General features: G+C 40.5%; 1 protein-coding gene and 1 pseudogene across 1 annotated transcript in view; one reads left to right on the top strand and one right to left on the bottom strand.

Moving 5' to 3' along the window:
• The window catches only part of igf1ra (insulin-like growth factor 1a receptor), a 153,265-nt gene that overhangs the window by 101,334 nt on the left and 37,647 nt on the right, over positions 1-14,284 (top strand). The window contains exons 3-7 of the mRNA XM_088340561.1: positions 3,497-3,797; positions 6,851-6,987; positions 9,847-9,991; positions 12,804-13,012; positions 13,076-13,202. Of these exons, the coding sequence (XP_088196687.1) occupies positions 3,497-3,797; positions 6,851-6,987; positions 9,847-9,991; positions 12,804-13,012; positions 13,076-13,202 (919 nt within the window). The remainder of the gene's footprint in view (positions 1-3,496; positions 3,798-6,850; positions 6,988-9,846; positions 9,992-12,803; positions 13,013-13,075; positions 13,203-14,284) is intronic.
• LOC148362962 (U2 spliceosomal RNA) lies at positions 10,997-11,120 on the bottom strand (annotated as a pseudogene).

Genomic DNA, 14,284 nt, shown 5'->3' with positions numbered 1-14,284 from the left:
TGGAAAATGTTGTGTTACTTACAGGAGTCCATGTTTTACACACGCTTTGAACATTTTTTTTTACACTGTTATTTACTGTTAGCATTTTAGCACTAGCTCCTCTTTTCACGTTTAGCATTAGCTTTGATTATTTAATTTGTTTTACAATTTGAGCTTGTCTTATTTTGAATAAATACAGTTTTGTGTGTTTAGTTTTAGTTAAGTCCAACGAAAGTTAAAGGATGTTTGAATCGCTTGGATTCGGTCTAGGCTTCTTAAAAGCTACGTAGTGCATTCAGGATAGGAGAAAACTTGTAAACACGGCATATGAATCATCTTTTTTTAATTATTGGTACGACGTTTTCAAGAGATATTAAAATTAAAATCCCAACGTATCATAAGCAGTCGGCGTCAGGACCAACTACTGCAGTTATTTTTATTTATTTTACAGTTAACCCCCAGGATATGACATTAATCCATTCTGACGTGGGGATCACAAGGTGAAAGTCGTATGGCGGGGGATAATGATAAGTTTATAATTTAATAAAATAAGGAGAGGAGACGTCAATTAATTTTGAACATGCAAGAAGAACAGGAGAGGACTGTCCAAATAACTCTCACAATGCCTAATTCCAACCTAATAATTGAAGTAGTATCCTATGCAATTTTCTTGGCTTGTGTCCAATATTAAAAACAGAAACAAGCAGGATAAACTTATCAGATTGAAAACTAAAGTAATTAGCTGGTTGTGTGTTTGTATAAAACATTTGGAACAAAAAATAGTGTATTGTAAGTTCTACTTATGTTTTATATTTGTTTAAATTAATTGATAACATTAATATTCACGGTTCCCTCTACCACATGGGTCTTTAGGGGCAAGTACACCCGGGCTGCCCCATTCCACTCCAGGGTTTTTGGTGTGATGTGACGTGAGCTGGTAGAGTGGAATTACTGGGTGGATGCAGGTGAGGGAAGTCAGTGGATTAAATTGAAAACTAATTTGAACACTTCCACTTGCAATGAATGTTATGCTCTTCAAGAACGTTACTTTAATTGCCTACATATTTTTGATAATTGTCCTGATTGTCGATTGGTTATGGCCATATTCCTTAGCAACAGTAACAATCTTCGTATTTCTTTAATATCTCAGGCTTCTATGAATGTGTAAAACTGGAGTGTCATGCCCAATTTCGTTGTCACAATATGTTAGCCCATTTGTAACAATGACAATAAAGGTATATTCTATTCTATTCTATCTATTCTTTTATTTTCACCATCTTTTGTCTTCCTTTAGCATCATTGCTAGTCTTGAGTCCGTCAGCCAAACAAATTTCAAGTTTGTTACACGAGTTTATGAACTGAACCAAATGATAGAAAGGAAGCATTGTGAGAGGGAGTTCAAACAACATCATATCTGCATCTTCACTGATTATATGACTTCCACTTACGAGGGTTGTCATGTCCTTCGTAGACTGTGTTGCTTAAAATGCTTCCTTAGTCATAATAAACGTCCTGATTGTTGATTGGTTCTCGCCATTTTCCTTATTAAGGGTCAAGATACATGTACCCTTTTTGTATTTCTTGATAGTCACAAGCTGTGTTGTTTCTGCTCTTCTCTTTATGAAATGAAATGATCTGCATTTATATAGCGCTTTTCAAGTCAATGACTTCCCAAAGCGCTTTATATTGTGCTTCACATTTCCCAATAGCGGCCGTGATCTGTGCAGCCATGTAAGGCGCTAACCTGCTTATTGGGGGTATTGGGGTTTCAGTGTCTTACCCAAGGACACTTTGGCATGTAACACGGACAAGCCGGGATTCGAACTGGGATCCCTTAATCCTAAAACGATCGCTCTACCTCCTGAACTACTGCCACAAGGCTTAGGTCCCATCGCTTTTCAAATTCAAGTTTCATGTCATGAGATTCTGAACTAAACAGTAAGAGGGCAATAATGAAATGAAATGATCTGCATTTATATAGCGCTTTTCAAGTCAAGACTTCCCAAAGCGCTTTACAATGTGCTCCATATTTCCCAATAGCGGTGTTGCAGCCATGTAAGGCGCTAACCTGCTCATTGGGGGTATTAGGGGTTCAGTGTCTCACCCAAGGACACTTAGACTTATAACACGGACGAGCCGGGATTCGAACTGCGATCTCTTGATCCCTAGACGAGCGCTCTACCTCCTGAGCCACTGCCGCCCCCCAAAAAATCTGCATTTTTATAGCGCTTTTCAAGTCAATGACTTCCCAGAGCGCTTTACAATGTGCTCCACATTTCCCAATAGCGGCGTTGCAGCCATGTAAGGCGCTAACCTGCTCATTGGGGGTATTAGGGGTTCAGTGTCTCACCCAAGGACACTTAGACTTATAACACGGACGAGCCGGGATTCGAACTGGGATCCCTTGATCCCAAGACGAGCGCCTTACCCTCTGAGCAACTGCCGCCCCATAAGCAAAGGAGAGAGGAGTTCAGGCATATTGGTATCTTAATGGTACCTATGGAAGACCAGCGTCTTATATGACGTCATAAATATCATGCAGTATGTCACAAAAGTGAGTATAGCACTCCCATTTCTGCAGAGATTTCATTATCGTGTTTAGTAGAACACCACTGAAGAAACATCTTTGACACAATGGAAGGTAGTTTGTGTAACGCTATAACAGTGTAAATGTATTTTTAACCGTTAAAAAACACAAAATAGAACAGTCAATAACTTAACCCATTGGCAACAAAAGTGAGTACACCCTAAAGTGAAAGTTCCTGAATTGTATGGTCCCCCCCCCACCTCTTCAATCTCTGCAGCAATGCTGACAGCATTCCTACCCCTTATCTTACTTAGATAGCATTCGGATGTGCAATGTTTGCTTTGACTCAGCCTATTTGGACATCCAACTCAAGCCCTGTTGGGAGTGCATCCTTATTTTGTAAAACACTAGAGGATCTTGGCCACTGTACTGCAGCTCAACTTCAGGGTGTTGGCAATCATCTTGTAGCCTTGTGCAACCTCATGCACTGTCGTGATTTAGTTTTTTAAGGTCCCCAGAGAGTTCCTTGCCATGGTGTGCCAAATTGGGAGTTTCAGTGACCAGTAATACCAAGTGTACTTCAAACTGAACACACTTGCTAACTATTCCTACCCGAGACCGAGTAACAAGTCACATGGTATTTTGGAGGAAAAATGACAAGTGGTGCTTTGTTTGGGCCTTAGGGGTATACTCACTTTTGTTGTCAGGGGTTGAGTTATTGATGGCTACATTTTGAGTTTCTTTAAGGTGAAAATTACGTTTATTCTGCCATGCTTCATTGTACAGGCATCTTTAAGACATGAAGTACATATCTCTCACAAACACTGCAAAGTTTGAATTTTGGGCACAACTTGTTGTTGATGTTGTATGGATGTGAAAATTCCCGAAAGAGGGGCTGAAAGAAACATCATTTTGTAATGTGAAAACCTCATAAGGTGGGGATGCCGTAACATGAGTGTTTACTGTATGTCCCCTCTGTGTCTCCTCCAGTGTGTCCAAGCCGTTGCAAGCACGCCTGCACCGAAAAAGGCGAATGCTGCCACCGCCAATGTCTGGGCAGCTGCACGCACGCAAACAGCGACACGGCATGCGCCGCCTGCCTGCATTATTACCACGAAGGCCGCTGCGTGCCCGACTGCCCGCCCGGCACTTTCAAGTTCGAGGGCTGGCGCTGCATCACCATGGACCTTTGCTCACAAGTTCACCTGCCCAGCGACGTTCACTTCGTCATCCACGAGGGCGAGTGCATGCCCGACTGCCCTTCCGGGTTCGCACGCAACGAGAGTAATCGGTGAGAAAGGACCAATTCTTTCGTTTACGCTTCAATTGGCGTCTTTTTGGTCACGCCATCCCGGGGAAAAAGTGCTCAAGGGCGTCATTAAAGTTTTAGTATTAACGATTGTTTGCTGTTAAATCATTCTTGCTATACTAATTCCTTCAATGGCTTTTCTACAAATTACCCTCTGAGCTGTAAAACTGCTTCGATGCCAATGACGGCTATAGATGTCAAAGATCTAATTGTCCGGTAGTTTAATCACTAAATAATATTACAATACTAACAAGTTGATTATATATAATATATATTGATTATAGAGTCTATATTATTATATGAGAATATTATATTAGTATAAAATATTTGAATACATTTGAGTGTTTTCCCCAATATTTTTATATCTATAATAAAGATATTATATTATTATTAGAACAAATATCAGCAAATATGTGTTGTACTATTTAGTATTTTTTCAAAAATATTTTATTTATGTTATAAAAACACTATAGAATATATTGAACTGTACTTTGTATTATATTTTCTAGAAATAATTTTGATTTTTATCATAATAATGTTTACAAATATAATATATTGTACTGTACAATTTTGTTTATGTTGTAGTGAAATTTTATATTTTTAATCCCCAAAATTATTAAAATTATTTAGAATTTTTTTCAAATTTGAAAAACAATCCATTAAAATTGGAACCAAATACAGTGGAACCTCGGTTATCGACCATAATCCGTTCCAGAACCCTGTTCGAAAACCGATTTGGTCGATCACGGAAATCATTTTTCCCGTTAAAAATAATGTATATCGTTTTAATCCGTTCCAACACCCTGAATGTTTACCATGAATGTTTAACGTAAACATAAAGCTAACCCAGGCTAATCGTACGTTCGCGTTATCGTAATCTTATGAATAGGATTTCTTACCTTTGTGGTGGTCAGCAGAAGGCGCTCGCACACCTCCTTCATATTTGGCTATTATCTCTTTCTTAAATGCAATAGTTGCACGCACTACTTTTCTTTTTTCACCTGTAGCAACTTTGCTGCTTGCACTGACTTTCTTCGGAGGCATAATAAGGGGCTAAAACACCCGTACGCCGCTCAACATCGCACCCTAGCGTACGCACTCACGCATTACCGGCGGTCGAACTCCGATTTTTTGACCGAACAGCGAAGCAAGAATTTCTCAAAATTTTTGGTCGGACTCCGATTTGTTCGAACTGAGAGGCGTTCGAAAACTGAGGTTCTACTGTAGCTGGATAAAACAAAAGACGCCATTGAATTAATTTACTCATTTGGTGGCAATGACAGATAAACGTGAAATTATGTGGGCTGGCAGTCAATTAGTTGAATCACTTGATTATTATACTTTTTATCATTATTACTATTGCTATTTTTATTGTTATTATTATAAGAATATTAGTGTAAAATATTTTTTTTAAATATGATTTTTAATGATATCAATACTATACTATTTTTTTTAACAATATAATAGCTTTTCAGGAAATGGCTGAAAATGACTGAAAATTATTTTATTTACTGCTCGACAGCCAACTCTATATACAATTGGATCTTTGACGTCTATAGCCGTCATTGGCACCAAAATAGAAGGAAATAGATTATGCCTTCAGTTTAATAAGACGATTTTGCTCATTTTAATTTTTTATTTTAATCGAGAAATTACTTCCAAGTTATAGTAAAATATTTTATTAATATTTGTATAATATGGTAAATGATTTGTTTTTATATAGTGCTTCTGAAGTCACTGAAGACCTTGTAAAGCACTTTGAATGTGCTTCGCACTTACCCTTTCACACACACACACACACACACACACACACACACACACACACACACACACACACACACACACACACACACACACACACACACACACACACACTAACACAGAGATAGAGATGTCAGCCATGCAAGGCATCTACCTGTTAACCAGCGCCATTAAGGGTTCAGTGTCTTGCCCAAGGACACCATAACAATTAACTCTGAGGAGCCTGGTTTCGAACCGGCAACCTCCCGGTTTCAAGACGAGCGCTCTACATAATGAGACTTCATGCTATTTTTACCTAATAATCCTGGTATTCTTCCTATGAAACACCTGTTTTTGGTTCCAACCTTTCCAATTTAAATCAAAATGGCTACTGCTAACATTTTTTTGTCACAAAATAATGATGATCTTAAATTCTCCCTAAATTTGGTATATCTGTATGATAACATTAGGTTACCATCACACTTCAAGGATTCCTTAACCGGCAGGGTTGTCGGAGCACGTTATCATTATAAAATGAATATAAGAAACATCATTAAAAACATTAAAAATAACTAGAAAAATACTACAAGGTAAAGTAAAATCGTTTTCCCGTATTTTATAATAGTAAACATGTATTATAACATGAATATAAAATCCATACATCCATTATCTGCACCGCTCATCCTCAGTAGGGTCGCGGGGGTGCTGGAGCCCATCTCAGCTGTCTTCGAGCAGTGGGCAGGGGACACCCTGAACCGGTTGCCAGCCAGTCGCAAGGAACACAGGGACAGACAATTCGCTCGCTCAGTCCCACCTAGGGACAATTTGGACCAGGCAATAAACCTGACATGCATGTTTTTGGAATATGGGAGGAAACCGGAGTGCCCGCAGGAAACCCACACAAGCACGGGGAGAACATGCAAATTCCACACACGAGGTTCGATCTCATGACCTCAGAACTGTGCCGCACACTTGCTAACCACTGCGTCCCGTGTCGCCCATAACAAGCATTATATTATTATAAACTATATCATTGCTAAAAATCTTTACATAAAATATTTTACTTGACCTTTAAGTAAAGTCACGTTTGTTTCAATAGCATTTGTGTCGAATTATAAAAACTGCTTTTTAACAAAGGTGCCATTTCCCAAGCTATTTCACTCTGCACGCTCCAAAAAATCCCCGTTTGAGTATACATTTTAAAGGGCAACACACAAATGTTGGATAGATATTTTAATCACGCCATTTATTGTCCTTCTACTGCATCCCTTCACCTTTTCCTTTTTTGTACCCAGGATGCTGTGCAGCGCCTGCAACGGCCTATGCGACAAAATCTGCTCCACCTCCGTCATCGACTCGGTGAACGCCGCTCAGTCCCTCAAGGACTGCACCGTCATCGCCGGCAATCTGGACATCAACATTCGACACGGAAGTCAGTGATCCTTTTTGCCTTTTAAGTTTAAGACTGACGCTTGCTTAGCTAAAGAAATAGAAACCACTAGCAGCCAACTAAACTTTCTAGAATTAATAGCAAAGATAATCAAAATTGTATTACAGAAGACCCCCCGGGATACATCATTTTTCCGTTCTGAGCTGGGAATCGTAAGGGAAATTTGCCACTCAGCAGGGATAAAGACTTATAGTAATTAGCTAATGCGTACAAAACCCCTGCTACCCCAGGTAAAAAACTTTAAATTGTATATAAATATTATACTTTCGTTACAAAATAGTACATAGTAAGAACTACCTATAAGTAATATACTTTAATTAATTAATACACATGTATCCATGGAAACCAGTACTATCTGTGTCATGTGGGGGAGCAAACATCTATCCAAAAAAACACCCTGGAGAGTGATGGGTTCCACCAGGCTGTCCAAGACACACCGTAGGAAGTGGTGCCCCTGTGACCCAGGTACTTAAGGGATCCATGAACATTTTATTAAACCTTTGATGTGATGTGACTTGAGCTGGCATAGTGAAGTTAGTGGGTGGAAGCCGAAGGGGGAAATGACGGCAGATTTAATTCAAGATTTACATTTTTAGAACTTCCATTTGCGAGGATTTTCATGCCCCTAAAAGCCTTTCTGCTTTAATCTCCTCCTAATTCTAAATATTTTTCCTGATTATTGAATGGTTACGACCCTGTGCCATTGCGAGATTAACGGTATGTGTGCTTTCTTAATTATCTCAAGCTTCTTTTCCATATTTGTCATCCACTTGCTTCTCCCTTTAGGATCAGTGCAAGTCTTCGGAACCATTGATTAAAAAAAAAAAAAAAAATCAAGTTACCGTAAATTCTGGACTATAGAGCGCACCTGATTATAAGCCGCACCCACCACATTTTAAGAAGAAAACCGATTTTGTACTAACACAAGCCGCACCTGTATATAAGCCGCATGCGCCCACATTAAACATTTGTAACACAAACACAAAATTAACCCAGACCCGACCTTAATTCCCGCGATTGAAACTGAATGTCCTTCATTAAAGTACACAGTCCAAGAATCACAGCCGGCAAAATTAACGGAAAATGATACCGGTACTTAAGGTTCGATGCAGACCGTCAGAGTCCGGGTCCCGTTGAAAGTAATCCAAAGAAAAAAGTGCATATTTCCAAAGGTAAGGGTGGGAAAAATATATATCCACTATTGTCCGCCGTGTCCACAAACACCCACCTTTACTGGTCCCCACTTCCCGTCAGCCAGCGTTTGTTACGCCCCTTCTTTTTAATTCGCCCGTCCAAAACATATCAGAATAAGTGTCCAAAATAAATACAAATAAATACATTACATAAATATACAGTTGCAAATACATATTATACATGGTTACACATATTTACAAAGAAAGACGGTACACCGACAGAGTTTCAAAGCTTTAATAATAATAATATAACTTTCATCCGGGCAGTTAATGGTAGCAACACGCTAGCAACACAGTAAACGGGTCTGTTAAAAAAAAAACATACCGTACTTGTAAAAATCACAATAAACTGTCCTCATCTTCCTCCTTAGAACTGAAGCCATCAAAGTCGTCTTCCTCAGTGTCGGAAAGAAACCTTGTCGTATAGACGTCGTCCCACGCTCCCGCAGCCAGTGTTATACCGAGAAATGCATCCCTGCCGAGAATTGCATCCCCTGTCGTGGGAGCGCGCACACGTCACTCCCGCTACTACAACCACTTTTACGTACCTCGTTTTATCTCACTTTTATATCTGTTGATGATTTGACAGTTCGTTTTATGGTAGAGTGCATAACAGTTTAAATATGAGCGATTTGAGTCGAAAAAGGCAAAATAAACACGTTACCTGCTCAAAAGTGGTTTATATACGGTGTGCATTACCGTTTGATTACATTCACAACAAATACAAGACAGAATGGTTTAAGTTGTATTACATTCCCAACAAATGCAAGACGAAGTGGTCTTGGATACATGTTCGCCATTACATTCCCGAAATGTGAGATAAAACGAGGTAAAAGTGCTTGTAGTAGTGGGAGTGACATTTGCGCGCTCCAGCGACAGGGGATGCAATTCTCGGCAGGGATGCATTTCTCGGCATAACACCGCCTTTTCGGAACCCGTTGGTGATGGTGGATTTTTTTATGCTGCCCCACGCTGTCAGGATCCACTGGCAGACTTGCGAAAAAGTTGCCTTTCGCATGCGGCCAGTTTTAGTGAAGTTGCAGTCTTCCTCAGCGCATTCATTCCACCGGTCTAAATCTTACCTTTTGTACTCAAGCGCCGCTGGCGGCCGTTAGAAATATTACATGAATTGGCCGCATCACTGAATAAGCCCCAGGGTTGAAAGTTTGGGGAAAAGGTAGCGGCTTATAGTCCGGAATTTACGGTATGTTGTATCAGATTCTGAACTTAAAGACAGAAAAAGGCACGATGGGAGGTAGTTCAGCCAAAAACATACCGGAATCTTTAATACGCCAAGACGAAAACCAAAAGGAGACCAGCATCTTATATAACATTGGCCAATGGTAGACAAGCATTATAGAGTTGTATGAGGTATGAAACTCATACATACTAACACTGGGTTTTGAGGCATGCAAAATTATTTGTTGTTGATGCCGTATGGCGGGCAAAATGCTGTAACCAGGGGCTGAAAAAACATCTCACTCCACATCATCATGTGAAAATATCGTAAGGTAGGGGTGCCATAACCCTACTATATTTAGGAAAACCATACCAAGGCAAAGTAAAGCCTAAGTGGGAATACACAGCAACAGAAGTCCCTTACACTCATTGCCCTAAAATGGATTTAATGCGTCCGTGCGTTCCACAGATAACATAGCGTCCGAGCTGGAGACTTTCATGGGCTTGATCCAAACGGTGACGGGCTACGTGAGGATTCGTCACTCCCACACTCTTGGATCGCTTTCCTTCCTCAAGAGTCTTCGTTACATCAACGGGGAGGAGCTCATGGACAAGTAAGACCTGTTTGCGCGCGAGGAAATCCGATATGTTGACAATGTTATCAAAGAAGATACGTCAAGCTGTTTTCAAGTCAGTGTAGGTGCGAAAAGTGCAGAAAGAGGTCATACTGACAGCTCTTTGTGTTCGTGGCAATGGAATGTTGATTCAAATTGATACCAGTCCTTCAAAAATGGCGAGCTTTCAATACTTTTCTCATTTTATGTCAGGACCAGAATGGAAACAGGACCCACTCGTGTAACGTTTACCACAAGTTTTATTGAAGGAACAAGGAAGGGGTGCGCCCACACTCCGAAGTTCACTGGACGCGGGAAGCGTGTTGCTCTCGTACTTGGCTTGTGTTTCGAAAACGGAAGTAGATCTTCCGTGGCTATCAATGGCTGTGTCGTGGACGGAAAAAAACGGGTCGGTAGCCGGGACAAGAGAGCAAAAACGTGGTTGGGGTCGGAAGCGAGTCGTAAGCCCGAACGAGAGAGCAGACGTGATCGCGGTCGGAAACGAGTCGTAAGCCAAGACGGGAGAGCAGACGTGATCTGGATCAAAACTTCGAAGCCGGGGAACAGACGGGAGCAAAAAACAGGTGGGATTCAGGGTCGAAAAAGGCTTGCCTAGAACACACGGAGATTAACAGACAGACTGACAAAAGGGGATTGACAGTACAGGGTTTAAATAGTGGGGAAGCCAATCTGTCAACAAGCTGCAGCCGGCGCCACACGGGTGGGGCCAATTGGGCGCCATGGCAACCGTGACATTTTAGATAGATACTCTGTCATATGAAAATAATGTATCTCAGAATTCTAAATCCCCCTTATTGCTTTTTAGGGTCTGGTTTGAAAAAAAATTTAAGGGTTTAAGGGTTATTGTTCTGTCTTCGTTATTCATTATCCATTATCCCTTATCGGTCAGTTCATAATACGCTACAAAGCCTAGGAACCGGGACACTTACTCTCAGCCAAAAAGGCCAAGCTAAGGTCCTAGCCCTAAAGCCTTGCTGCGATCATTGCGAATGCACCGTTCCCGGAGGTACTGCAATACCGGGCCGATGCGTGGAGTGGACAGAGCAAGCTCTTATTCCATCTCCGGATTGCAAAAATCAAAGACCATACTTAAAACAATTACAGATATAAGCTGCATAAATAGTACACTATTCTTCCCTAGAGTACACTAAGGTTCGCAGATGGACTGTCCTCAGGTGACAGATAGACGTGGGTTCAAATAGTGACAGGGAGCCAATCAGAGTCTGAGGTAGTTGGCGCCAAACGAGCGTGCACAGGTGCTTCACATCAGTAATCATGTTGTGCAAATCCAACTACTGAAAACGCAGAATTTGGGATGTTTTAGTCCAGTTTTTTCAGTAAATTAGCAGGTTAAGTACTCAAATATGGATAGTCATGATACTAAGTACTAATTACACGAGCCGTTGGATAGAATATCCCATTACAAGTTTGTTTTTTTCTAGAAAAAAAGATGTTAAAATATAGTAGGATTAGAAAATATGTGTATTCAAAGTGTTTATTGTGATATGCACAGTAAAGAACCACAATCCCCTGCATCAATGAAATTCTTTATTTGCTGTCCACACAGTTGCCAGCGTAAAAATAGAAAGTAGGAAACTATATACATAAAGGAATATTAGGAATATCAAAAAGATAAAAATAAAAGATTAACTCATCGTGAGTTAAGGTAATAAGATAAAAATAAGATAAAACAGAGTTGAAAGTGACTGTAGTGTAAGAATAGTCCAAGTATGGTCAAATTTAAAGTGTCTGTAGTGTATTGTTCAATCAGCAGCCGTTTAAGAGTCTGATAGCAGAGGGGTAAAAAGAGTTCTTTAGTTCTTTAGCATTGCACACTCCTGTACCTCTGTCCTGAGGGTAGCAGTGTAAACAGTCCGTGTTTTGGGTGGGGTCCTTAATTATTAATTGACTTTGATATTTTCTTGTGATGCCTTCAATACCCCAAGGAGTATTTAAGACACAGGGAATGTAGCATTGACAACTGTATACAATAGACCCCCGGGATACAACATCTGTCATTCTAAAGGGGGGGGGGTCTTAATGTGAAATCGTCATATGGCGGGGATAAAAACTCTGTATAAATAAGCTCATGCAATCTGAACCGCAATCCTGTTTTCCAAGTAAAAATATTGAAATCACAAAGGTATACAGTAAGTACTACTTATGTGTAATATTTGTTTTTACGATTAGATTACACTATATATAGGTATACATTTAAAGAAAACATATTTTATTTACCACTGGTGTGACATGCCGTTTGCTGGTACAGTGGCGTAGCTGGTGGATGCAGACAGGCAGGGGACAGCGGTTTAAATTGATCCTGATTTAAAAACCTTCATTTGCAAATACAGTCTCGCGCTTAGAAGACTTACCTATGCGAAGTTAACGGTGCGTTTGGGGTATTTATAGTAAAATGTGAACTGGAGTGCCACGTCCAATTTCGTTGTCACAATATGTTCAACCCATTTTGTAACAATGATAATAAAGGTATATTCTATTCTATAGATAATCGCAAGCTTTGTTTTCATGGTTATCATGATTTTGCTTCTCACTTTAGCATCACTGCAAGTATTGGGACCCATAGCTAAACAAATTATAGTTTGTTACATGGGATTCTGAACTAATCAAAAAGAGACAAATTGAGGATTGTGGATGGGGGGGATGTATGTGTCCTTATGATGCTGTGACACAAACCAATAGCAGACCAGCATCTTATAGGATGTCGACCTATAGCCGACGTACCTTTTGGAGTATATGAAAGAATTTGTTATTTCTTTTTGTCTGTTTTCAGGTTATACTCTTTCTCCGCCATCAACAACCAGCACCTTCACAACCTCTGGGACTGGACTCAGCACAACCTAACCATCCGTGCGGGACGCCTCTTCTTCCGCCTCAATCCCAAACTCTGCATGTCCGAGATCCACACCATGTGGGAGAAAACCAGCGTCACGGAAAAGCCCCAGGAAGGCGACTTTCGCAATAACGGCGAAAGAGCCAGTTGTGAGTTTCTCGATTGTCTTCGTTGTCCTCGAACGTCTCACCGACTGTCCTTTTTGGTTCCAGGTGAGAGCCACGTCCTCAGGATTTTGTCCAACAGCACGTCCAGCTATGCCATCCGCCTGATGTGGGAGCGCTACCATCCACGGGATTACAAAGGCCTTATCAGCTTTATGGTCTACTACAAGGAGGCGTAAGTACTCGGAAAGACGGCTCATTATCCTATGTAACACACTGTCATTATGTATAAATAGCGCCACGTTAAGGCTTGATGAAGGGTTTTCGAATACAAAAGACCGTTCTATGTTGGGATGAGCTTGTTTTGCATAACTATTCACATTTCATTGCCAGAAGGAAGTAAAAAACCAAAACACAATTTAAGAAAAAAGAAAGGTTTTCCTTCTGTAGACCTCTGGGATACCGCGACCCCGCCTTATGATGCTTTCAATTTTCGTTGCGAAATTTTATGTTTTGGGGGCCATCATTATGGCATTTTCACCTAATACATGACATCCACAACAAACTATTTTCTATCTATCTATCTATCTATCTATCTATCTATCTATCTATCTATCTATCTATCTATCTATCTATCTATCTATCTATCTATCTATCTATCTATCTATCTATCTATCTATCTAGCTAGCTAGCTATCTAGCTAGCTAGCTATCTAGCTAGCTAGCTATCTAGCTAGCTAGCTATCTAGCTATCTATCTATCTATCTATCTTGATTTATTCTGGTCATTTCCCTCGAGAGGCAATACAGCAATACAAACACATACAAAAACAAAGATAATAAAAAAAGGAAAAAAGTAGCAAAAAACACACAAAAAAATTTTGGGACCATGACCAACCCAAACAAGTTAAGCACCTCGGCACCCAAGTTAGTCAGGCTTTCATCCCTCCAGATGAAACGGGACACAAGAAAGCGGCCATGTCACCCGGGTCTTCTGTTCAATAGCAGGGCCCGACAGCTTTTACTGGTTTACCCTTGCCGCATCATACGGGTGCCCTGCCCATCCCTTAGAACGTGTCTAAACATCCCACTATCCTTTTACAACACCTCTCCACTCATTACCACCACCAACAAGAGCTCTAACTTCCACTACATTTAGACCTCTTTCCTGCAGTGCACTCATAACACCATCCATCCACGTCAATCGTGGCCTTCCTCTTGGTCTCCTTCCATTGACTTCTGCTCTGTAGATCCTCTTCAACATTCCATCCTCATCCATCCTCTCCATGTGTCCAAACCAACCAAATACTCTCTTATCC

This window comes from Urocampus carinirostris, chromosome 7 (genome assembly GCF_059441175.1).
Source record: "Urocampus carinirostris isolate Australia breed hairy pipefish chromosome 7, RoL_Ucar_1.0, whole genome shotgun sequence".
In the NCBI taxonomy this organism is placed as follows: domain Eukaryota; kingdom Metazoa; phylum Chordata; class Actinopteri; order Syngnathiformes; family Syngnathidae; genus Urocampus; species Urocampus carinirostris.
Note: the sequence above shows the minus strand (reverse complement) of the source record. Positions and strands in the feature narration are given on the sequence as shown.